Source organism: Peromyscus eremicus, chromosome 1 (genome assembly GCF_949786415.1).
Source record: "Peromyscus eremicus chromosome 1, PerEre_H2_v1, whole genome shotgun sequence".
In the NCBI taxonomy this organism is placed as follows: Eukaryota; Metazoa; Chordata; class Mammalia; order Rodentia; family Cricetidae; genus Peromyscus; species Peromyscus eremicus.
In genome coordinates, this window is record NC_081416.1 from 167,753,080 (window position 1) to 167,778,727 (window position 25,648).

Genomic DNA, 25,648 nt, shown 5'->3' on the forward strand with positions numbered 1-25,648 from the left:
AAGAAGGTATATTCTTTTTTGTTAGGATGGAATGTTCTGTAGATATCGATTAAGTCCATTTGAGTCATGACATCAGTTAAGTCCTTTATTTCTCTGTTAAGTTTCGAATTGGGAGATCTGTCCCGTGGTGAAAGTGGGGTGTTGAGGTCTCCCACTATTAATGTGTGGGGTTTATATGTGATTTAAGCTTTAGTAATGTTTCTTTTATACATGTGGGTGCCCTTGTGTTTGGGGCATAAATGTTCAGAATTGAGACTTCATCTTGGTGGATCTTTCCTGTGATGAGTATGTAATGCCCTTCTTGATCTCTTTTGATTGATTTTAGTTTGAAGTCTATTTTGCTGGATATCAGGATGGCTACACCTGCTTGTTTCTTAAGACCATTTGATTGGAAAGTCTTTTCCCAGCCTTTTATTTTTAGGTAGTGTCTATCTTTGAATTTGAGATGTGTTTCTTGTATGCAGCAGAAAGATGGGTCCTGCTTTCGTATCCATTCTGTAAGCCTATGTCTTTTTATAGGTGAATTAAGTCCATTGATATTGAGGGATATTAATGACCAGTGATTGTTCATTCCTGTTATTTTTTGGTGGTGATGTGTGTGTACTTCTCTTTGTTGGGGTTTACTGCTGTGGCTTTATCTATTACCTGTGTTTTCTTTGGTGTATCTGACTTCCTTAGGTTAGAATTTTCCTTCTAGTGCTTTCTGTAGGGCTGGGTTTGTGGATAAGTATTGTTTAAATCTGGCTTTGTCATGGAATGTCTTGTTCACTCCATCTATAATGATTGAAAGTTTTGCTGGGTATATTATTCTAGGCTGGCATCCATGGTCTCTTAGTGTCTGCATTACATCTGTCCAGGTCCTTCTGGCTTTCAAAGTCTCCATTGAGAAATTGGGTGTTATTCTGATGGGTTTGCCTTTATACGTCACTTTGCTGCTCTTAATATTCTTTCTTTATTCTGTAGGTTTAGTTGTTTAATTATTATGTGGCGAGGGGACTTTTTTGGTGGGTCTAGTCTATTTGGTGTTCTATAGACTTCTTGTATCTTTATAGGCATTTCCTTCTTTAAGTTGGGAAAGTTTTCTTCTATGATTTTGTTGAATATATTTTCTGCGCCCTTGAGTTGGTATTTTTCTCCTTCTTCTACCCCTATTATTCGTAGGTTTGGTCTTTTCATGGTGTCCCAAATTTCTTGGACATTTTGGTTCATGACTTTGTTGGCTTTAGAGTTTTCTTTGACTGATGTATGTATTTCTTCTACTGTATCTTCAACGCCAGAGATCCTCTCTTCCATCTCTTGCATTCTGTTGATTATACTTGCAGCTGAAGTTCCCGATCATTTACTCAGATTTTCTATTTTGTGGATGATATCTTACTAGCTGATTTAGATGCAAATACCTTAGAAAAATGTTTAAAGAAACAAAGAAAATTTTGCCTTCTTGGGGACTAAAAGTTCCTCCTGAAAAAATATAAAGAGGAGATTCCATTAATTACCTAGGATATAAGATAGGTTTACAAAAACTTGAACCACAAAAGTACAAATCAGGAGAGATAATTAGGACCTTTGCAGTACCTTTTACTAATGCTGAAATTTCCTCATGATGGATAGAAAATGAACCTTGGCAAAGAGCTTGCAGTAATTTCTTGATACAAATTAGCAACAAATATCTCCAAAGCAAGAGACTTTAGTTTATAAGAAGAACTAATTGGATTCTTCCTCACATTATGTGAGGAACACCTATTTCTGGAGCCCCTACATTCTGTACTGATGCAAATAAATCAGGAAAGGCAGATTATAAGTCAGGAAGTTTAAATAATGTAGCTCAAAACCCTTATGAATCCATTCAAAAATCAGAATTATATGCTATACTCATGGTACTATAGATTTTCCAGAAACTCTAAATACAGTTACTGACTCTTTGTAGCATGAATCTTAAAGGGTCTTATTAATAAGAACAAACCCAGGGCCAGGTATTGGGGTGAATGCTGGAAGATCAGAGAAGCAGAACAAGCCACAGCCACCTCACCTTGCCAGTTCCTCAGCTGATCCTTTTTCCTCAGACTGGAAGCCTTTGAGTCCTTATCCAAATGGATCTCAGCTGAACTGCTTCTGGAGAGCCTGAAAGCTTAACCAGGCTTTAGTTCCTAGTCCTCACACCTTATATACCTTTCTGCTTTCTGCCATCACTTCCTGGGATTAAAGGCTCTTGTTACCACACCTGGCTCTTTCCAGTGTGGCCTTGAACTCAGAGATCCAGGCGAATCTCTGCCTCTGGAATGCTAGGATTAAAGATGTGAGTGGCACCATTTTCTGGCCTCTATGTCTGTCTAGTGGCTGTTCTGTTCTCTGACCCCATATAAATTTATTAGGGTGCACGATATATTGGGGAATACAATATCACCACAACTCTCAATATGCAGAGTTATTTTACATAATGAAACTGTTGAACTTATTCCAGATGATACACAATCAACTTTGTTATTTATTGAATTACCTAAAATAATTAGAAATAGAAGTCATCCCTTGTATATAACACATATCAGATCCCATATGGATCTACTACCAGGCCCTCTACCACAAGGTAGTCATGGAATTGATCAGCTGTTGGTAGGAAATATGCTAGAAGCCTCAGAATTTCATTAAAAACATCATGTTAGTGTGGTAGTGCCTCATACCTTTAATCCCTGCTCTTGGGGAGGCAGAGACATGCAGATCTCTGTGAGTTTGAGGCCAGCCTGGTCTACAGAGTAAGATCCATGACAGGTACCAAAACTACATAGAGAAACCCTGTCTCAAAAAACAAACAATAAAATAAAATTATAAAAAACACCATGTAATAGCAAGGATTTGAAGAAAGATTTTTCTATCACTTGGCAATAAGCCAAGGAAATGAGAAGAAAATGTCCTACTTGCTCTTTGTATAACTCCACTACCTGTAGGAAATAATCCTAAGGGTACTCAGAGAAACAAAATTTGGCAAATGGATGTGTTTCATTTTGCAGAATTTGAACGTTTAAGTATGTATGCCATACCATAGACATGTATTCAGGATTTCAATGGGCAACTGCTTTGAGTTCTGAAAAGGGTGATTCTGTAAACACATTTATTACAGGTTATTGCCATTATGGGAACAACTGCGTAAATCAAGGCTGACAATGCTCCAGCATATGTCCCTACTAAAGTGAAACAGTTGTTTGCATATTACAACATAAAACATACTACAGGTATACCACCAAATCCTATAGGACAAGCAGATCTAATTGTACTTTAAAAGAAATGCTTAAAAAACAGAAAGGGATAATAAAGACCCCCAAAGATAGATTGCATAATGCTTTATTAACTTTACATTTTTAAAATGGCAATGAGAACGGGACAGCAGCTATGGAGAGACATTGGATACTAGAAAAAATGCTGAACTAAATCAGCCTGTATACATTAAGTATGTGTTGACCTCAGAATGGAAACCAGAATATGTGTTATTTTAGAAAAGACATTTTGCTTTTGTTTTCACAGAAGAAAAGCTATGGATGTCATCAAAATTGATAAAGATTGGATTTGAACATGAGAGAGCTCTTGATTAGGAGAGATGATAGTTCATCAAATAGGTTGGCAATTCAACTTCACAAAAAGGAAACTCCCTAAAATTAAATTGGGGCAGGGTTTTGTTTTGTCTTTCCAGGAAAATAGAAGCATCCACATAAGGAATCTAAAGACCACTGGACAAATGCCCTAAGAAAAAGAGTAAATTGGCCTAATGGTAGAGCACACTTCCAATAAGATAAAATCTCATAAATCTTCCCAAATATTTGTTTCTGCTGTTTTCTACAAGCATACAAGGGAAAAATGGTCTTTTTGTAGTCCCACTTCAATTAAAAGTTAAAGCTGGTTTTGGAGATGGAGCATGGCTCTCTCCTTCTCTAAACCCATGCATGCTTGTTAAAGGATAATTTAAAATATCTGTCTCATGTCAGAAGAGGCACATAGATTGAAACAGAATAAAAATAAAAATTAGGGACTGTTGTATTGCTACTAATCTCATAAACATTTGGTTTTATTTTGACTCTTTAAAAATTTTCTTTAGATATAAATATTATCCCAAAATTTATAAGATTTATATATATATATATATATATATATATATATATATACACACATATATATATTTAAACTTTCTGTCATGACATTAATGATCAGATAGAGTACTACTGATTCTAGAAATAGGCTTCATCTAGCTTCTTATACATGATTTTGGGCTTGAGTCTGAAGCAGGTAACTAAGAACTAAGTTTGTGTACTCCAGTTGTATTTAATAGATTGTGGTCCCTTAACCTTGCTGATATCTGCTGCATATGACATTTAAATTGTTTACATTTTCTGCAGTGAACAGTGACAATTCCTAACAGTGACCTTTGAAATCTGCAAAAGGTTGTTGGGGCCCCACAATGATGAATACACCTGGATTGTGATAATGCCACTAAGCTGGCAAACACCACCCAAAGATCAGCTATGGACTACAAACTACTCAGGACAATTTCAAGTCAGTTAGCTAAGATGGTCCAGCCTCATAGACTACTCCACCCAGGACTTCAGATAAACCTTGCATTATCCCATCACATCGAGACTGGACAACAGCTAGCTCCCCCAAGACTTGACCATTTTCTCTGGGTCTCCTAAAGATGATGTAACCCCCAGGCAGTAGAACGTAATTTTAAGAACACAACACCCACGTTCCCAAGAGGCAGAGTGGTTGGTTTTTGGACATTCAATGGATGTTTGTCATCATTTAGAGGGGTTGGTCACAAGTTGTTGAGGGGGATACTAAGCAATGGAAATTAGATTCAGGAATCTTGTTCTGAAAAGAAAAAGGGGGATATAGTAATGATAGGATAAAAGAATAGATTATTGTGTCAACTTTCAAACTAGAAAAACAAATACTAGTCTCAAATATTTCACATTGGTATGCATTTTCATATATTGATACAAATTTAAGGTTATTTTTGTTATGCTCTATAAATGTTTCTACTCTTATGTGAGGTATTTTTGTATATTGAAACAAATCTAAGGTTATTTTTGTCATACTGTATTATATGCTTCTATTTCTTATTTAAAGTATTATACCTATGGCACTCATTTGTAAATGTAAAGTTCTAGTCCTGGAAAGCTATATAGGATAATAAAGAAATATAGATTAGTAGTTAGTTAGTCATCTATAATAATCAAACTTACAGTCATGTTAGGTATGTTTTCAAGGTCAAAGAGAGACATATTTTAAATAGATAGATTGTTTTCAAATACTTTAGAGACATACAGACTATTACACTTTAATGTTTTAATAACAGCACTTTTCATGACACTGAGACATGTCTACTCCTGGCAGCACTAACCTACCTCATAAAAGGATGATGACCATCAAAGAACCTCCATATGGAGTTTGCTTTCTTTATGGCAAAAACTAGCAATTTGGGCAAGAAACTGCCCTTGCCTCAACTGCTGGTGGTATGCTGTCCAAACTGGACACGCAGGACATGAAAGAAGGTGACTGTCAAACTTTGCCAAGACAAGGTAGGACATTCCTTCAAAAATTCCCGCTTCACAGTAAAGTCTGTCAGATATTCTAAGTCTGGAGGCCAAAGATGGATGCCCCAGTGTTACAGAGGAACCTTGGGTGACTGTCCAGGTAGCCAGGTGACTCTTGTTTCTATAGTTTTGGAAGTTGCTTCCTCTGCACTTCCTGCTTACTCAGGTAAAATTATATACTTCTTGGGTCTCTGATGGAGTTGAAGACTAGATAGGTATAGTTGTTTCCCTTAGACATAAAAGAAAGTACATTAGGTACAAAACTTTGGACTCTTCAAGAGAGGATATATAATGAAATATTTTTTTCTAAATTTACCAAATATTAATGGACTGGACATTGTAAATGTATTTCATACTTGGTAATTGCTTTTATTGTATACAGTTTTGCATTGTTAGAGTTAAAACCTTTCCTTTTTACTTAGAGAAAAAGGAGAAATTTTGGAAGAGACTTATCTGTACAGCCTATAGACTGGGCCAATAAAGCAACCTCGAATATAGAGTGGAGTCAGCATTTGACTGACCAGGATTAGCCATAAAGTTCTTGGAGGACTTTGCAGGGCAGCTAGAGAGGACAGGAAGAGACTTGGGGAAGTTCAGGAAAACTTGTGGTGCTGGAGTTTACAGAGAATGTGGAGAGAGGGTCAGCCAATTGCTCCTCTTTCCCTGGAATTTTCAGGTCTTTATCTCAGTTTCTGAATCCTGAGTTTTATTATTCTAGAACAAATTAGTTAATCCTTTCATCTGGCAGCTACACTGAGCAATATAATTGCCCACCTATCCTGAAACAAAGGCTCTATAACCTGAGGGACTATGGCAGCAATCTGGCTGGGATTGACTGGCTGATATGACACTGTTAACATCACGCATCAATATTAGAACCTGGAAGACAATAGAGGAAGGACAGACAGACATGACTGGGAAAACTGTTGCTGTGGGATGTTCTGTATGACAAATGTGTTGCTCTGATTGGTTAGTAAATAAAACACTGATTGGCCAGTAGCCAGGCAGGAATGATAGGCAGGACAAGCAGAGAAGAGAATTGGGGGAAGTGGAAGGATGAGGAGGGACGACTTCCAGGCACCATCATGACAAGGGAGATGTAAGGTACCGGCAAGCCATGAGCCACATGGCAAAGTATAGATTAATAGAAATGGGTTAATTTAAGATAGAAGAAGTAGATAACAAGAAGCCTGCCATGGCCATACAGTTTATAAGTAATATACGAGTCTGTGTGTTTATTTTATAAGTGGGCTATGGGACTGCTGGGGCTTGGAGGGACCTGGAGAGAAGCTCTCCAGCTACAAATGGCGCACAATGGCTTGGGTTTCCATCTTAAAACCTGACAATATTTAATAAGCAATTCAAAACGGAGCTAAAAACAGCTTCCTAGTTGTCTCTCTCAAGTTAGCAGCAGCCTGCGTGTTTGAGCTACTCTATGGCGGGTTTATGGCATGCCTGCATGAGGGCTTGACCTACACTATGTTACACAGAGGTGTTTCCAAGCTTCGCACTATGCTGTGTGTTAGATATAGTTTTTGCTAGTTAAAAAAAAAAAAGGATTTCTGGGTTACATGTTGCTTTACTAGAATTGCTTCTGATAGTTGATTGTGCACATGGCTCCAGACCCAGAGCTGGTGGTAAACTGTACCACCGCCATGCTGGGAAACTGATGTGGGCAGAGCCAGCATCCACAGCAGCCATTTCAGTCTTAGAAATGCTGCAGTTTAAAGCAATAGGTTCACAATAAAGCAGATTCAGATGGAACAAGACTTTAAATGCTTTACAATGTGTGTAAAAATGTATGTAGGCTTGGAAGAGAGAGAAAAAGGAATATATACAGTTATATAAAGAAATATATAGTTTTTAAAAATAAAGTCTTTAAAGAGACAGTAAAGGTAGTATAAAAAATAAGCCACGTAAAGATGGATATTACCCAGAGAATCTGCATTGTGTTGTCTTTGGGACTTTTAACTTCAGAAAAACACTTGATCATAAAAGCTGTTGAGTTAAACAAATATGTAAATTTTAAAGGTACCTTGACTTCAAAATTTGGATATAAGGATATGTTGCTTTGGAAAAGAGGCTCTGCTTTTGTTTCCACAGAAAGCCAGAGGCTATGGATTTGTTCCAGATTAAGATACATCAGGTTTGACCAGCCAAGACCCCCTGAATGGTCTCCAATGACACCATGGCCCAGATGATCCAACATCCAAAACAGTTTCAAGACAACTGGCTCAGATGATACACCCTCACGGACTACTCCATAATCCTAAAATTTTCTTTGTGTCCCCATAAGATACAGCGCTCCCCTCCAGCAAGAAGTAGTAAGAGAAACTACACCCAAATTTCCAAATATATCAATTCCATCTCCATTTGTAGATGGAACTGGCTCACTCCTTCTCTAAACCCAGGCACATTGCTAAAAGAAAAGTTTAGGAGATTCTTGTGTCCCAAATCAGAAGAGCCCTCTGGTGTGGGACAGAAAAAAAAACCAATATTTTTATTTAAAACAGGTTGATTATAAATACAATCTCTTTCTAAAGAAGAAAAGGGGATATGATATAGATATGATAGGATAAAAGGGTAAATTGCTGAAACTACTTCTAAAGAGCAACAACTTGTTTGAAATGTTTTACATTGGTATAGATTTTAGTTTATTGATACAAATTTAAAGTTAATTTTGTTATACTGTGTGTATATTTCTACTCTTGTTTAAGGTATTATGTTTGTACAGCTCAATTAAAATTGTAGTGGATAATTAAAAATAGATTAATAATTAGTCATCTATGAAAATCATACTCATAGCCATGTTAGTTAAGTCTTCTAGGTGTACATAGATATGTTTCAGACAGATAGGTAATCTTCAAATACTTCAAACACCTACAGAATATGGCATTTGAAATATTTTAAAAACTTAGACTTTCTGGACAGGGAGACATGTCTGCTCCTCGCAGCACCGATTTACTTCAGAGAGGAGGATGGGCATCGAAGACACTCCATTATGGAGTTTATCTTCTTGGCAAAAATAGCCATTTGGGCAAGAAACTGTTCTTGCCTGGACTGCTTGATCGACTGGACATGCAGGACCCATAGAAAGGTGACCACTGAACTTTGCTTGGTGAAATGGTCCTTCAGGTTCTTGCTTCACAGAGGAAACTGCCAGACATTCTACAGGACACAGAGAGAAATGACTGAGAGACTCTAGCCCTGTGAGCTGAAGACAGATGCCCCAACTTTACAAAGGAACATTAGGTGACTGTCCAGGCTGCCAGCTGTCTCTGTCTACCCTGTAAGACTCCCAAAATTTGCTTGCATCCTTCTCCCATTTCTCAGGTAATACTATATCCTTCTGAGGTCTTTGATGTAGTTGAAGCTAGATATAATGTTCCTTAGTTATGATAAAAGATAAGTTATATATGAAACCTTAGACTCACAAATATAGGATAGAGAGGATATCTTCTTTAATGTTGCCAAGTACAAATAGACTAGATAGTATAAATATACTAAATATTGTAACTGTAATTCTTGCTTGATAATTTTTTTGTTATATGTAATTTTACTATGTAAAAGTTAAAACCTTTTTTTTTGAAAAAAAAAGAAAAGGGGAGGTGCTGTGGGATGTTCTGTATGACAAATGTGTTGCTCTGATTGGTTAGTAAATAAAATACTGATTGGCCAGTAGCCAGGCAGGAAGGATAGGCAGGACAAGCAGAGAAGAGAACTGGGGGAAGTGGAAGGATGAGGAGGGGACAGCGCAGCCACCACCATGACAAGTGAGACGTAAGATACCGGTAAGCCACGAGCCACATGGCAAAGTATAGATTAATAGAAATGGGCTAATTTAAGATAGAAGTAGATAACAAGAAGCCTGCCATGGCCATACAGTTTATAAGTAACATACGAGTCTGTGTGTTTATTTTATAAGTGGGCTATGGGACTGCTGGGGCTTGGAGGGACCTAAAGAGAAGCTCTCCAGCTACAAACTGTTTTTTTTAAACAAGGTCAGACAAGACTGTATTCATAGGAATGTTAAGAGACTGTCAGGGCCTAGGGTCTGATACAGGGCTCTAGGGACTTTCATGAGTTGTAACACATTCTGAGATGGGCTTCACAGCGATGCAGCTGCCTTTGAGTCACCCACACTATTATTCTCACTAAGGTTCACTAAGCTAGACTAGGCTTTAACTGTTTCATTGGTCTGTCTCATAGTTGCCACCTGTGTGGTTGTGGTGGTTTGAATGTACTTGGCCCCCATAATGTCAGAGGGAGTGGCACTATTAGGAGGTGTGGCTTTGTTGGAGTGGATATGGCCTTCTTGGAAGAAGTGTGTCACTGTGGGGGTGAGATTTAAGGTTTCCTATGCTCAGGATACCACTAATTGTCTCAGTTGACTTCCTATTTCCTGCAAGATGTGGCATTCTCAGCTCCAGTGCCACATCTGCCTGCACTCTGCCATGTTCCCCATCATGGTGATAATGGACTGAACCTCTGAAACTGTAAACAAGCCATGACAATTAAATGTTTTCTTTATAAGAGTTGCAGTGGACATGGTGTCTCTTCACAGCCATCAAAACCTGAAGTAGGACAGTGGTGAAAGCCATTTCTTCCCATCTCTCAGGAAAAGTCACACAATATCATTCCACATGGAACTGAGAACATGCAGTGTTTATTTTCCTGTACAAAACTTAGTTCATTTAGCGTATTACCCTCCAGGTCCATCCATGTTATCAAAACACCGAATTTACTTTTTATAAAGCTCAATTGTATTACAGTGTGTTCATATATCACATTTTCTTTATCCAGTCATCCACTGATGGATGAGTCTTTAAGTTTCCATGTCTTGCTTCTTCAAGTGACCAAGCAAGGAATAATATCGATCTTTGCTCTGTCTTCAACAGATCATTAGTCCCTGTGTTTTACACATCCCATAGTGGGACTGCTGAATCACACATTGACATTGCCTTTAATGCACAGAAAATTTCAGTTTTTGTGAGGCCTGATTTGTTGTTTAGTTGTTACTGTCACCTCTGCTTTTGTGTCACAGCCAAGAGTATCACTGACAAATCCAATGTCACTGAGCTTACATCACAGATTCTCATCTAAATGTTTTATAACCTTTGTTATTGCATTTAGGTATGGGATCCACTTAGAGTCAATGTTTGTATAAGGAATTAAAAAATGGGACTTGGGCATGAAACAACCCTTTGCTTGAGCATCCTCTGTACTGCTCAACTCTAAGCATGCTTGTCAAAGATCATTTGGCCACAGGGTAGAACTGGACAAAAGAATGGTCTGACTTGGTGCTCTTTCTTGTTGTGGCTGTGGTAGGTTTTGCTGCAGGTGGTTGTTTTGGTTGTTTTTGAGATGGGTATAGTCAGAAGTTTTCCTGTGTCCTGCCTGGGCCCTGCAGTCTGGATGAATATCTCCCACCCACATCCCACAGCCAATTGGTCCCAAATAAACACACAGAGGCTTATGTTATTTTCAAACAATATGGCCTAATGGCTCAGGCTTCTCACTAGCTAGCTCTTACATCTTAAATTAACCCGTTTCTATGAATCTATACTTTGCCACATGGCTTGTGGCTTACCAGTACTTTTACTTCTTGCTTCTCCTGGTGGCAGCTAGCAACATCTGCCCCACTCTCTTTTCTTCTCTCACTTTCTCTCTCTTGGATTTGCCTGCCTGGCTCCATCCTGCCCTGCCATAGGCCAAAGCAGCCTTATTTATCAACCAATCAGAGCAACACATATTCACAGCATACAGAAAGACATCCCACAGCGATGGGGTGTCAATATGTAGCTCAGTCTGGCTTGGAACTCACTTGGTAGTCTAGCCTGATCCTGAGCTCATGGTATCCTCTTGCCTCAGTCCTTCAACTACTGGGATTATAGGCATAAAACCCCACAGATGGCACCATATTCCTCTTTTTTTTAATTGCATATCCATTTACTGGTTGTTTACTGGTGGTAGACAGCTGGAGGGCCCCAGGGTTGTGCCCACAGCTCTGATGCCTGTGGTGGAAGAAGGGAGCGTGCTTTTGGCTGCAGTACAGGCCTAACAGTCTATTCCAGGTGGAGGCTGGGTTCTGGAAAGAGAGTCACCTGCTATACTACAACTGTGTGTCACCAAAGAAGGTTTGTCTTCATACCCTGGCTGGGAGCTCTGAGAGTTGGGGGTCTACGCTGGCTAGTTTTATATCAACTTGACTCAATCTAACTCATTTGGGAAGATGAAACTCCTGTTGAGAAAATACCTCCCTTCCACCAGATTGACCTGAGGGAAAACCTGTGGGACATTTTCTTGAATGATGATTGGTTTGGGAAGGTCCAGCTCCTGGGGGTACTACCATCTCTGGGGTTGTGGCCCTGGATTGTGCTGTTTTATTACCTCAACAGAGATTCTAACTAAGACAGAATCCCTGTGAGGAAAAGTGGTCATTTAGAGTACACTGAGCCTTGACATTCTTTCAGTTAACTCCTGGCCACAGGAACCAGATAGGTGAATATTTACATCTACCACAATTAGCACAATGAGAAAAAGATGTGATCATTAAAAATAACTATAATTTTAATGTAAAAAATTGCTATATGACTTTCTCCCATCTTCAGAGCCTTCCAAGGACTGCCAGAGTGAATATGATTTAAGCTGCGGCCTAAAGCACACTCTCTCTCCACCCGCCACAGGCAAGGACTTGAAGGAAGACACATGGCCAGCCTAGAAACACAGTACTTATGGGAGTACTAGGAGAGAATACCCTGCTTATTGCCTCATCTCTCCTAATCTACCTTCTCACAGGAAGTGCACTCCCCAGAGGGACAAATAGATGCCACACACAATCAGAGAGTTCTTCTTCTCCACTTGCTTGATGTGGATGAATTTATCATGATGTTTCTTCTCTTTTTTTGTCTATGACAGGTGAACCTCCAAAACCAAAAAAACATCGACCCTCATCAAGGGGTATTATTGGCATTGTTGCCCAATGTCTGATGGGGCTGATTGCAGTAATAGTTGTACTGTTTTTCCTGTGGCGCAGCCGTCATGGCAGGTGAAGTGTCTTCCACCCTTCCACCTACTCTTCCATTCCCTCCATGCTTGGGAAAGGGAAGAGGCTTCCTTCACTTTGAGTCTGGACTCCATCTTCTTCTCTTTGCTATGTGTCTGCTGTGTTCCTCATATCACTGCCTTCCTATGTCCTGTACCCCACTGTCTGTTGGTCATGTCACTCCTTTCCCTGTGAAGTTTGGAGATAAATTGTCTTCATCTTTCACCAGGGAGCCACAAATTGAGAACAATGTTAAACAGATGGACAATGAGCCAATCAAAATCAATGAAACCTCAAATGAAGCCTCAAATGTGAAACCTCAAAACAAAAAGAAGGCAACAGTAAATTTTTTATTTTGTTGTCACAGCAGCAGAGATGGAGGGAGGGACTGAGATAGCCTAGTGGAGGCAGAAGAATCAGGGTCCTCTTGACAAGTGAAAGAAAAACCCACCAGTGGGAGACAAAGGAGTGTGGGTTGAAGACTGAATGTGCAGAGCACTGAAAGAACAGATCTTTGGGACTGGGATGTCCCACTTAACCAAAGTACCATCCCCAGCACCAGTTAGAAAACAGCAAATATGATGGGGTAAAAGGATCAAAGGCTAGGAGGGGGCTGGTTAAGGGACTGGTTAGATTGGAAAAGGAGGCAGCACCAAGAAAGGCAGTGGCAGCCATGGTGTGAATGCACAGCAAGGACACAAAGTAGCTCCCAGGAAACATCAGCTCCCAGGGGCCTTCCCAACTGAGGAACCAAACAACAGTGATAATGTCTCCCATTTCTTTAGGGCAAGAAGTAAGAGCATGCTCAGTGAGGACAACTGGACACCATCCACCCACAGTAAGTAAAGGCACTGACCCTCGGGAATCTAAAGTCCCACCACCTGCCCGTCCTTCCACGGCATCCTGGACACTAGCCACTGTCTCCTGTCTGACTTACAGAGCAGATCTTCTTTTCCCAGCCTCTGGCTGGCATTTTCTTTGGGCTACTAAGTAGCTCCCAAATAAAGACATGGAGACTTATTATTAATTATGAGTGCTCACCCTTAGCTTAGGCTTGTCCAACTAGCTCCTTCACCTTAATATAAAGTGTTTCTATTCATCTATGTTTTGCCTCAGGCCTTTTTCCCTTTCTTTCCTGAGCCCAAATTCCTCCTGCTACTTACTCTCCCTGCCTAGATGTCCCACCTATACCTCCTCCCTCACTATTAGCCATTCAGCTTTTTCTTAGACAATTCAGGTGCTTTGGGCAGGCAAAGTAAAACTGCAACACATCTTTACATAGTTATACAAACAAAACACATCTTTACATTGTTAAACCAATATTGCACAACACCAGCCCTCAGGTGCCTTAGGTCCTCACGGGTTTCCGTTCAGTGCTGAACGGAGACTCAGTGCACCTAGGCTAGGCTGGCATGAGGGAACCACATGTCCAAGAGCAAGTTCCTCACCCTAATGCCTTCCCTGCTGTGTGTGAAGGTTGTGGGCATTCATTACCCCTTAGGGAGACTCTCTACTGTGTGTGTCTGGGTGCCATGGGCCACTGTGCTCCTCTTTGTCATAGGAACATGTCAGTGACAAATACCACTGAGAGAAGAATAATCAAGGCTTTGTGAACTTGGAGAACTCCTCAATGGAATAATCCAGGTCTCTGTCCTTACCTCTCCTCTGGCCCTAATAAGCTAGGTCTGTGAAACAGACTCTATAGGATGCAAATCCTCTAACTAGACTTGGGCATAACTCCCTTCAACCCCCGCAACCCCCCACATCTACCACTACCTCCTGCTGCCCCCTCTGGGCTACAAATTACAAGTCTCAAATGAGCTTTGCACTTCCATGCTCTGGTGACTGTTCTCTTGCTTCCCTGGGTCACATGACAACTCTCCTAATGAGGTCACTTTTACTCTCAGAGACTTTAGAAGACAGCTTCCTGCTTCTCTGCTTCCTCTCACATGTCTCTGGAGAGATGGGGACACTCTCAGCCACAACTGGGTGTCCTTAGTTGCTCATGCAGCAGATGAGGATCTGCACCTCTCTTACCCTTAGAGTGCTCGCCCGTGTTCTGCCCACTACAAAAGAGGTTACAAGTGTGGGTGAGCTAGCCCCTGTGTAATTGCCAGTACAGACCCAAAGAGGAAAGGGCCACACCCCTCTCCCTTGTCTCTCCTCATCTGAACCTGCTCTGGCCTTCAAAGGAAAGACTCCATTCCAACCAGTCAGAAGTGCAGGCTCTGGGATCTCACTGTGTCCCCTCCTCTGCCCAGCACCCTAGTCCCTTGATGTCTGCCAGATGGATTTAGATAAGAGACATCCTGTCATATATAAGACTGACAGGTTTCTTAGAGAATGATGGGAGGCATGCTCAACAGTGAGGGTCACATTGGCCAAAGGGCCACTGCAGATGAAAGGCCCTCAAGGAGTGAGAGTGGACAATGTCCAGGGACCATGGGCTGCATGTTAAAGTGGGCTGGGTGCTGTCTTCTAGAGTCTCTGGCACAGGAGGCCTTCATGAGATGTTTTTCTGTGCAGGACAAACAGACCATGTGGGTTGACTCTAAAGGAGGGGACTATTGTGTGTCTCTGTTCCTTTCCAGAAGGCTCCAGCTACATAGTAACCTATATTCTTCTTAGCAATTGAGATGGTCACTTAGAGAATTTAAAGGCTGGAAATGCTGTCATATTGCTAGAGTGCTTGCCTGGCTGTCCCTGGCCTAGGTTTGAAACACAGAATCACAGTGGCGCACACCTGCAGTCACAGCACTTGGTCCCTGGAGAACATGGGGACTCCCTGGTGTGCATGAGAGCTGGTTCACACCAACACACTCACAAACTAGGTTTAGGGCAGATGAGATGCTTTAGAGTGTAAAGTGCTTTTTACAAATCTGACACCTGAGTTCATTACCCGAACCCTGAGGTGAAAGGAGAGACCCCTCCTGCAAGTTGTCCTCTGAAATGCACCCATGTTCTCTCTTTCTGTCTGTCTCTCTGTCTGTCTCTCTCCTCTCTCTCTCTCTCTCTCTCTCTCTCTCTCTCTCTCTCTCTCTCTCTCTCTCTCTCTCTCTCTCTCACTGTGTGTGTGTGTGTGTGTGTGTGTGTGTGTGTGTGTGTGTGTGTGAGGTCTTGAGACTGACTGTATGATCATACTTTTCAGGTGGATGGAGCTTCACATTATTTCCTGAAAAACAATGTCCAGCAACCCAAATCCGTAACTTCAGCCTCCCCATGTCCACCAGCAACAGCAACGGTCTTCTGAAATTAAAAAAAAAAAAAAACAAAAACAAAAAAAAAAAAAACAGAGATGGGACCTGTCCCATTAGCTGCTGCTCATGTATTCCCAGTATCCTGCCCCTCACTGGGCAGGGTGGGGGAGGAGAGTCCCCAAAGAACACAACTCTGCAGCCCCAGCCTTCAGAGTCAGCAGAGAGAAAGGCAGATAATGGATTGGGTAGCCAGTGGCTAGCAAAAAAGGGATTGCTGGTGAGGGATTGCACCCTTTAGACTACAGAGCAAGAGTACTTATGAAGTCCACTGTAGCCAGGGAGCCAGCTGAGTAGTGATCAGAAAACTGGCTGTGGCAGAAAAATGGGCTGTGGTAGGGGATGACCTCCACTGGGGAAAGCCCTCTGACAGTTAGGTGACTATGTGTGCAAGTCCTGGCATGCGATCTCTGCCCTCAGAAGGATGACAATGTAGATTGACTTGTGTACAGTTCTAGGAGTCCAGTGGCAGCCACTCTGTACCTATTTCTTGTCATGGGATTTTTGCTGTACACATGGCGGGCCATGAAATCCAAGGTCCTGCAAACAGTAACTGTCTTGGTTGGTCACAGCTGCAGTTCCATGGTGGAGAGATACAATCTCCCATGCATGTCTGTTTGGGATTCTATTTCATGTCTTAGCTGTGACTTGTTCTCTAATCCCACAAGCTAAGTGGCCAAGCCTTCAGCAAGCGCATGAAGCACTCCTGGACATTTGCCCACTCTGTTCTCAGGGCATCCTCGCACACAATACTTTCTCCTTAGCTCCCCAACACTAGCTCCTTCTCCTACTGGGGAATGTCCAGTGTCCTATCACATACTCCAGATTCCTCTCTTGCTCATACTTCCTGCTCTTGTCAACACTTAGCTCTGTGGGGCCCTCTGTTCTAATTGCATCTGTCTCCCTGTACACCTCTGCCCCACTACTGTGACAGGAGAGTAGTGATGGAAAAGGATGCATCAGGAAAGAACCTAGATGACCAGGAAGACTAGAAGCCTGTCCCCACCTGACTTCATACATTTGAGCATACTCAAGAGATGCCAGGGATAGGAGCTGGAGAGGTGGTTCGGTGGATCTAAGCACTTGGCTGCTCTTCCAGAGGACTCGGATACCCATCAACCACACAGCTGAAAACCTTTTGTAACTGTAGTCTCAGGGGATCTGATACCATCTTCTGTCCCCAGAGAATACCGGACATATACATAATGTACACACATACACCAACCACCAACCACCACCAGCACCACCAACCACTACCAGCACCACCAACACCAGCACCACCCACATACACAGGCATAGAGGGACAGGCAGGGAGTGTACACAAACACAGAGCAGTGACCACTAAGTAAAGTCCTATAGAGGGCCTTGTGGATCCTAGCTTCTACCTAGGAGCTCAGTGAGATCAAAGGAAAATCCAAATGAGACCACTTTGCATTCATAGTTACCACTGTGCTGACACATATGGACACCCTGTCTTGGATCAAGACCATGGTGGTCCATCCTCTGTGTCTTTACTTTGCTGTTTGGGGCCCACACACCTGTACTCTTTGGGTACTTTCTTCTGTTATATCCATGCTTGAGGTCCACTGTTTGAGAAATAAAGCAGTGGTCGCCCGCATTTCTATATTCCCCATGGTCTCATGCCCTGGTGAGGTGTGGGCTCATTTATCATGAGCTGACCTCACCACAAAGAAAGAAACCAAGTGACTTTGTTGCCATCTTGGATGGTGACTTTATCAAGATAGAGGTGACCAGGTGACTTGGCCATTATCTTGGTTAGTGACGTTTCTGAAATATTTGCCAGTATTGAGAGCCCTCAGAGGATCACTGCACTCCTAGGACTTCCTGTGCCACAGGCAGTCAGGTACACATCCAAGTCCTCCTCTTCCAACTTTTCCATTTTAATTTCATCTTCTGTATTCCTAATGGGATCATGGAATTGGGAGACTCAGAAGAGACCCCAACATGGGCTCTATTGCCACATGATAAAAATCGACACTTGTGTCATTTCACTGTGGGGAGAGGGGCGGTTCAAGACAGGGACTTTCTGGGTAACAATTCTGGCTGTACTGGGTCTTGCTCCATAGCCAAGGCTGGCCATAAACTCATTCATATCTGCCTGGCTCTGCCTCCTGAGTGCTGGAATTAAAGGTGTGTGCCACCAACACCCACTTTCTGTGTAGCTTAAGGAGAGTATACCCAAACTCCATGGTGCAGTTTTTGGTTGGCACATTGTTTTGCAGGATATATTTACAGCTTTCTATAGGAGACTTGAGTTTTCCCAGCCATGTGCCTCCAACAATACCAACAGGAGCTAACACTTTCAAATGACAGGTTTTTTTTAATTTTTATTTTGCAATACAATTCAGTTCTACATATCAGCCACGGATTCCCTTGTTCTTCCCCCTCCCGCCCCCTCACCTTCACCCCAGCCCACCCCCTATTCCCATCTTCTCCAGGGCAAAGCCTTCCCTGCAGACTGAGATCAACCTGGTAGACTCAGTCCAGGTAGGTCCAGTCCCCTCCTCCCAGGCCGAGCCAAGCGACCCTGCATAGGCCCCAGGTTTCAAACAGCCGACTCATGCAATGAGCACAGGACCTGGTCCCACTGCCTAGATGCCTCCCAAACAGATCAGGCCAATCAACTGTCTCACCCACTCAGAGGGCCTGATCCAGTTGGTGACCCCTCAGCCATTGGTTCATAGTTCATGTGTTTCCATTCGTTTGGCTATTTGTCCCTGTGCTTTATCCAACCTTGGTCTCAACAATTCTCGCTCATATAAACCCTCCTCATTCTCGCTAATTGGACTCCCAGAGATCTACCCGGGGCCTAGTCATGGATCTCTGCATCCAGATCCCTCAGTAGTTGGATGAGGTTTCTAGCTCGACAATTAGGGTGTTTGGCCATCCCATCACCAGTTTTTAATGGAGAGAATAATGAGAGAACCCTGTGTCTAATATAAAAATCATAAGATGATTAATAAATGTCACCAGTATAAAAAATTTGACACTTATAAACATATACAAAATAATACATGAATTATTACTCATAAACTCTGAAGAGGATGGAGAGCCAGAGGTTCTTTTTTTTTAATACCAGGAATTTCTGGGAGATTTAAGCATAGGATTGAAAGAGAAGAAAATGACTTTTCTACTGTGGGGCTAGAAGTTCCTCTTTTCTAGTTAAAACAAGGGGAATAAATGTCTTCTATGATCTAAATCTGTAATAAAAACTAACATGTCAGTATACATGCGCCTTCTTTTCTGGGTTTTGTATATTAAAAATGACCTTGATGTCATTTTTTAATGTGCTAAGATGCTTACTAAAATGTGAACATTTTTTTTCTGTCAGGTTAGAAAAGGGATATAAAAGTCCAAGCAAAGAGTGTTGCTTTAATCCTGAATCAGAAAAAGCTTGGTAATTAAAAGGATGTGTGAGCTAGTCTTAATTTGTTGTATTAATCTCTTCATGTAATTTGGACTGGACTTTCTTTTAACAAGGAGATGCTGCCCAGCAACTCTCTTCTGAATCAGTCAGCTCCCATACTCAGGACTCCTACTGTGCCTGTTTGGAAAAGATCAACAGCTGGGCATGTGGAGAGCTGGTTCTTTGAGAGGGTAAACAAGATTGACAGGCCCTGTGCCCAACTAACCAAAAGGAAGAGAGGGAGGACCCAAAGTGACTGAATCACAAATGAATAAAGAAATGTCACAACAGACACCAAGGAAATTCAGGATATTGTAAGGGACTACTTTAAAAATCTATACCCCATTAAGTTGGAAAATATAAAAGAAATGGATGAACTTCTAGATTCACCCAAACTACCAAATTTAAACCAAGAAGAGATCAGTCAATCTAACCCAACTCAAAACAACAGGATAAGATATTCTGTTCGGGTCTGGCAGTGAGTTGTGGGGCACACTTGCAGAAGTTTAGGGGCAGTGTACTGGCTAGTAGTACATCAATTTGACACAAGCTAGAGTCATGAGAGAGAGAAGGGAGCCTCAATTGTGAAAATGCCTCCATAAGATCCAGCTGTAAGGCATTTCTCAATTAGTGATCAATGGGGGAGGGTCCAGCCCATGGTGGGTGGTGCCATTCTTGGGCTGGGGTCCTGGGTTCTATAAGAAAGCAGGCTGAGAAAGCCATGTGCCCCAAGCCAGTAAGTAGCACCTCTCCATGGTCTCTGTGTCAGCTCTTGCCTCCAGGATCCTGCCCAGCTTGCGTTCCTGTCCTGACTTCCTTCAGTAATGGACTATGATGTAGAAGTACAAGGCAAATAAATGCTTTCCTCTCCAACTTCCTTTTTGGTCACGGTGTTTTGTTAAAGCAATGGAAACCCTAAGACAGGCAGTAATCCTGTTATTTCCCAGAGAAGGAGTTTGAACAAAAAAAACCACTGTACACAAAACATCCAGGAGCAGTCCGTGCCCTCCTTACACAATTCTACCAGACAACTGAGTGCTCAGGAACAATGTAAAAACCTTCCAGAACAAATGAGGAGGTGGAACCTCATTCCTATATACCTTCAGAGAGGTGAAAACCCCTAAATGAAAAACCGCAAAAACCAGTTTCAGAAATACAACCTTGACTATGTTTGAGGAATGTGGGTGAGTTTAACATTAGAAAATCAACCACTTAACCACCAACCCATCTCTCCACTCTTGGGCATATACCCAAGGAATGCTCAATCTTACCACAAGGACGCATGCTCATCTATGTTCATAGCAGCATTATTTGTAATAGCCAGAACCTGGAAACAACCTAGATGCCCTTCAACTGAAGAATGGATAAAGAAAATGTGGTACATATACGCAATGGAGTACTACTCAGCAGTAAAAAACAATGATATCATGAAATTTGCAGGAAAATGGATTGAACTAGAAAAAATCATCTTGAGTGAGGTAAACCAGACTCAGAAGGACAAACATAGTATATACTCACTCATAAGTGGATACTAGATGTGAGGGAAGGGATGGCCAGACTGCAACCCACAACTCCAGAGAGGCTAGTTAACAGGGAAAGACCCTAGGAGGGACACATGGATGACCCTGCAAAGGAGAAGAGAATGAGATCTACATGAGCAGACTGGATGTGGAGGGGTGACAGAGGGCGAGGAGTGGGGGATGAGAACATAGGGAAAGGAAGGGTCAAGCTAGAACAGAGACAGAGTGGGAGGTCAGGGAGGAAGATACCATAATAGATGAGGACATCATGGGAATAGAAAGAGGGTGCTGGGGAGGCTCTCAGGAATCCACAAGGATGACCCCAACTTGTTCTGCTGGCAGTGGTCCAGAGGGTGCCTAGACTGGTCTACTCTGGTGACCGGTCTAGCGAATAACCTAGCTGTCATCATAGAGCCTTTGTCCAGTGACTGATGGAGTCAGATGCAGCGATCCACGGCCAGGCACCAAGCTGAGCTCCAGGAATCCAACTGATGAGAGAGAGGAGGGATTCCGCAGGTGAGGGAGGTTGAGATCATGATGGGAGGACATGCAGAAATGACCGGCCACACTAGTGGAAGCCCATGAACTGTGGACTGCAGGCTGTGGAGGCCCCATGGAACTGGACTAGGCCCTTTGGATACGGAAGACAGTTGTTTGGCTCGAACTGTTTGGGGGACACCCAGGCAGGGGGATCGGGATCTCTCTCTGGTGCATGGACAGGCTTCTGGGAATCCGGTGCCTGTGGTGTGACACCATGCACAGCCTTGGTGCAGTGGGAAGGGGCTTGGACCTGCCTAGGCTCAGTGTGCTGTGCTCTGCTGACTACCCATGGGAGACCCTGATTTGGGGGATGTGGGGATGCAGGGTTGCTTGGGAGACAGGGCTGGGGGTGTCTGTGGGTGGTATGTGAAGTGAGTAGAAAATTTCTTAAAGAAAAATGAAAAAAAAAGAAAAGAAAATCGACCACTGCCTTTTAGAAAATCCACATATTAACCAGAAAACCATGATCATTTGAAAAATAGGAAAATGGACTTTGATTCACACCCACCTGTGATTTAGGTACCAAAGAAACAGATTATGAAAGAAGGGGACCCTTTGGAATGATACAGACATCTACTAAATGTGAAATTAAACACTGTGATAAGCCTGTGGTTTTGGACTAAGCCCTCAGTCAGGTCAATATGGAGTCATTCACACTGTTAGCCTAATTTTCTTAGTAGTACACATATGTCACCTGTGGACTGCTGTTTGCTAGTTAGAGAAGCCAGGATTCACTCAGTCATAGGTGTTGGTCATGGGTAGCAGACAGGGTTGAACAAATCCTTAAGTTTGAGATACCTCACTCATGTTTTCCACCTGTAAATTCTTCCAGAGTACATTGCAGCCCCACAATTTCTGAACCTGTCCTGATTTTAAGGACAGTCTCATTCTAGAAAGAGGAATAGAAGCCACATTTATGATTTTGCCTTTTGACAAAATATCAAGTATCAGGGTCAATGGGGACCCATGAGAAAACTGCCTGACAGCAACACACCCACCTCCTACAGACATTCTCTCTGGCCAGACCATGGGAACATCACAAAAGCAGAGAGCACACACCTGATACCCAGAGCATGCAGAATCTGAGGCCAGAGCCGCCGCAGGCTTGGTGAGCAAATCCTCATTTGGAGTAGAGCTTTAGAGGAGGCATGTGCCTAAGGGCCAGCCTCATGATTCACCTCAGACCACAGGAAGGCCAGTGCTCTGGGCCTTTCCAGGTATGATGCCCATGACTTTGAGGTAAATTGAGGTTTGTGACATACAGTAGGTACCATGAATTCACAAAAGGCCAATCATAGGTTACACTTTGCATGTCATATTGGAAGAATGAGGTTGTGTTAAGCCCCCTTGGCCACTGTGACCAAGCTTCATGGTCATGCCCAGTTAGATGTGGCATGGGGCAAATGATCCACTTTTGGCAGGTGGAGGTGTAAGGACAAAGACAAACAATTCAGTAGAAAGTAAACAAAAGTGTGTCAAACACCCATCCAATGACCACTATTTACTCTTACATTTTTTTCCTGACTATTTTTTTTTTATTTTTTGTGAATGTGTCTCACATAGCCCAGGCTATCTTCAAACTCAGTACATAAACCAAGGATGACTTTGAGCTTCTCATCCTCCTTCCTGTATCATCATTGAACAAAGTCCTGGATTTATGTTCAAGTCTTTGATCCTCTTGGATTTGAGTTTTGTGCAGGGAGATAGATACAGATCTATTTCCATTCTTCTACATGTGAGCATCCAGTTATGCCAGCATCATTTGTTGAGATAGACAGCCGGATCTCATGGAGGTATTTTCTCAACTGGTGTTGCCTCTTCTCACATGACTCTAGCCTGTGTCAAGTTGACATAAAATTATCCAGCACACATACTAAATCTGACTAAACTAAAGGTCAATACTCATCACAAAATCAACCTTAGTACTTTATATAAAATTTTTCTAGAATTCAAAAGCAAATTAATTTTTCACATTTGAAAATCTTTTAAAATATTTTTATGTACTTTAAAAACTTTAAAAAAAAATATGTGTCCTTTTGCTTCTCAGAAAGCCTAAGGAGGTAAACCAGTTCTCTATTCTTTTTTTTTCTTTTTCAAGATTTCAAAGGAAGAGTCGAGAGAATTCCTAAGTATCTTTCTTTTTCTTCAAAGAGTGAAGAGAATTGCAGACACTTGCTTTAAAACACGTTTAAAATTCATTATTTGATACAAGCCCACACACACACACATATAAATGTATCTTGGTCATATACAATCCCATTACTCTCTCATCAATTCCTAGTCCTGCTGACCTCTTCTTCCTAAAATGCTCCCCTCCTACATGTTTCATGTATGCATATGTAATTTATTATTCATATATATATATGTATATACAAATATGTATGTATATGGGGGTGGGTGTGAATGAGTGTGGATGTGTACCACAGTGTGCAGAGGTCAGATGGTAACTTTCAGGAGTTGGTCCTCTCTTTCCATCCTTACATGAAATCTGGAGGTTAATCTCAGGTCATCAGGCTTGTGCAGCAAGTGCTTTTAGTAGGCAAGCCATCTCACTGGGCCTCCATCTTTGTCTGTATGTTCAACACTGTGTTATTTAGGGTTTTTTACAGGAGCACAGATGGTGAGGTGGTTTCTTTCCACACACACTGATCAAGAGACAACTGTCCAGTTCCTACAGTATAGGAAAAGAAGCACTGAAGAAAATAATTTCCCATCCCTCGGTGGCCACTAATTGCCAATGGGTTCTGAGGAAGGGGTATGGCCTCTTGAGCCCCTATCTGGTCCATAGTGTGCTGTTGAGGGGCCAGGCTTACACAGGTCTTGTGCTGCTGTGATTTCATGAGTTTATGGCCATATCGTGACCATAAACATGAACTTCCTGTGAAGTCTCCTAAACCCATCAGAAGAGTTGGCTTACATCCTGGCACCTGTCCACTGAGACTCGGGAGAAGGAGATGCCTGGGTGACCTACCTAACTGCAGATGCCTTGGCAGTGTACAGCTGGTTCCACACTATGAGTCTTGGACAGTCAGTGAAGCCTTGTTTCCTGTCATCTCTATCAGGAAGTCAAATTCTAGCCCTGGATACAAGCTCTCTATGGTCACCCGGAGTTGAATCTGGAACAGAGGTCAGGAACCAGGTCTTTCCAGATTCTCACCTCCTGTGATGAAAACATAGATCTCCCAGAGAGGCCCTGCCTGACTACCACGGGATCTTTCTGAGGGCCATGCTGGTGGGGGAAACCCAAGGGTCTGGCTGAAGTTAGTCTCCTTTTGAGTTACCATTCCACAGGTCCTGCTCTCACTGGATAGATTCTCGTGGGGGTTCTGATCTTTGCAGTTTGTCTCCTAAGTGTCTGGAGTCTGTGGCACCTGGGAAAAGTCTAATCATGATTAAAATATTTATTTCTTAGCTGCTAGAAGGACAATAATCTCTGAGCCAAACTTGAGCTGCCGTGAGAAGGGGTGTGAGGGAAGGATTTTTAAAGGCAAAATCCAGAAGAAGACCTTCAATATCTGCTCAAACAAGCAAACAGTGGTGTGTTCTGTTAAGTAGTGAAGGTGATCCAAAATAATCTCCAGGTGTCTGCATAAACAAGTTACAGAAGCCAGAAAATAATTTAGTCATATCAAGCAGATGGTCACAGCTGTGCGTTTCAGGGTAGGAGGGTCACTGAGCCAGGGTTCCTGGGAACTTATTTTCCAGGGACTGGAGTCAGAGACAAATGACTACTGGATACCAAGATGAATGCCTACCATAAAATGGAGTTTCTTTAGCCACCACATCACTAAACGCTCAAACCCTAACGTGGGAGCACAATGCAAGGAGGAATTGGGCAATGTCCAAGCTGTCAGTCTTGTGTGTGAGGGTGAATTAATCCCACCCAGTGTACAGAGGTCCCAGATAGTCATTCTTGGTGGTGTACATGGAACTGCACAGGTATCTGGATGACATTCTGGAGCAGCATGCTTTACAGAATATTGTTGCTCTCCCATTGTGTGCAGGTGCTGGCTTAATTGAAAGAGTGGTTTTTACTAATGTGCAATTTCTTGTCTGATACCTAGAAATTTCCCTCTGTGCCAGTAAAAAGTACACACATCTCTGGCTGACTGTGGACAAACAGAAGCATGTTCTTCCCTTAGGCAACATGATATGGCATTGATTAGTAAGGAGCTGGGCAGCAGTGGGAGAGATCTGTTAAAAATAAAACTAACAGTGAAAAAAGAGAAACCTATTGTGCAGTTTTAAATGTAATTGGTCCCCATAATCTCGTAGGGAATGGCATT

General features: G+C 42.2%; 1 protein-coding gene and 1 long non-coding RNA gene across 2 annotated transcripts in view; both read left to right on the forward strand.

Moving 5' to 3' along the window:
• The window catches only part of LOC131895199 (carcinoembryonic antigen-related cell adhesion molecule 21-like), a 61,556-nt gene extending 48,928 nt beyond the window's left edge, over positions 1-12,628 (forward strand). The window contains exon 5 of the mRNA XM_059245650.1: positions 12,495-12,628. Within this exon, the coding sequence (XP_059101633.1) occupies positions 12,495-12,628 (134 nt within the window). The remainder of the gene's footprint in view (positions 1-12,494) is intronic.
• A 225-nt stretch (positions 12,629-12,853) lies between these two features.
• On the forward strand, positions 12,854-15,879 carry LOC131924875 (uncharacterized). The gene is made up of 3 exons (XR_009383104.1): positions 12,854-12,962; positions 13,407-13,459; positions 15,770-15,879. It is a non-coding gene; the product is annotated as an uncharacterized LOC131924875 (long non-coding RNA).
• Positions 15,880-25,648: the final 9,769 nt, after the last annotated feature.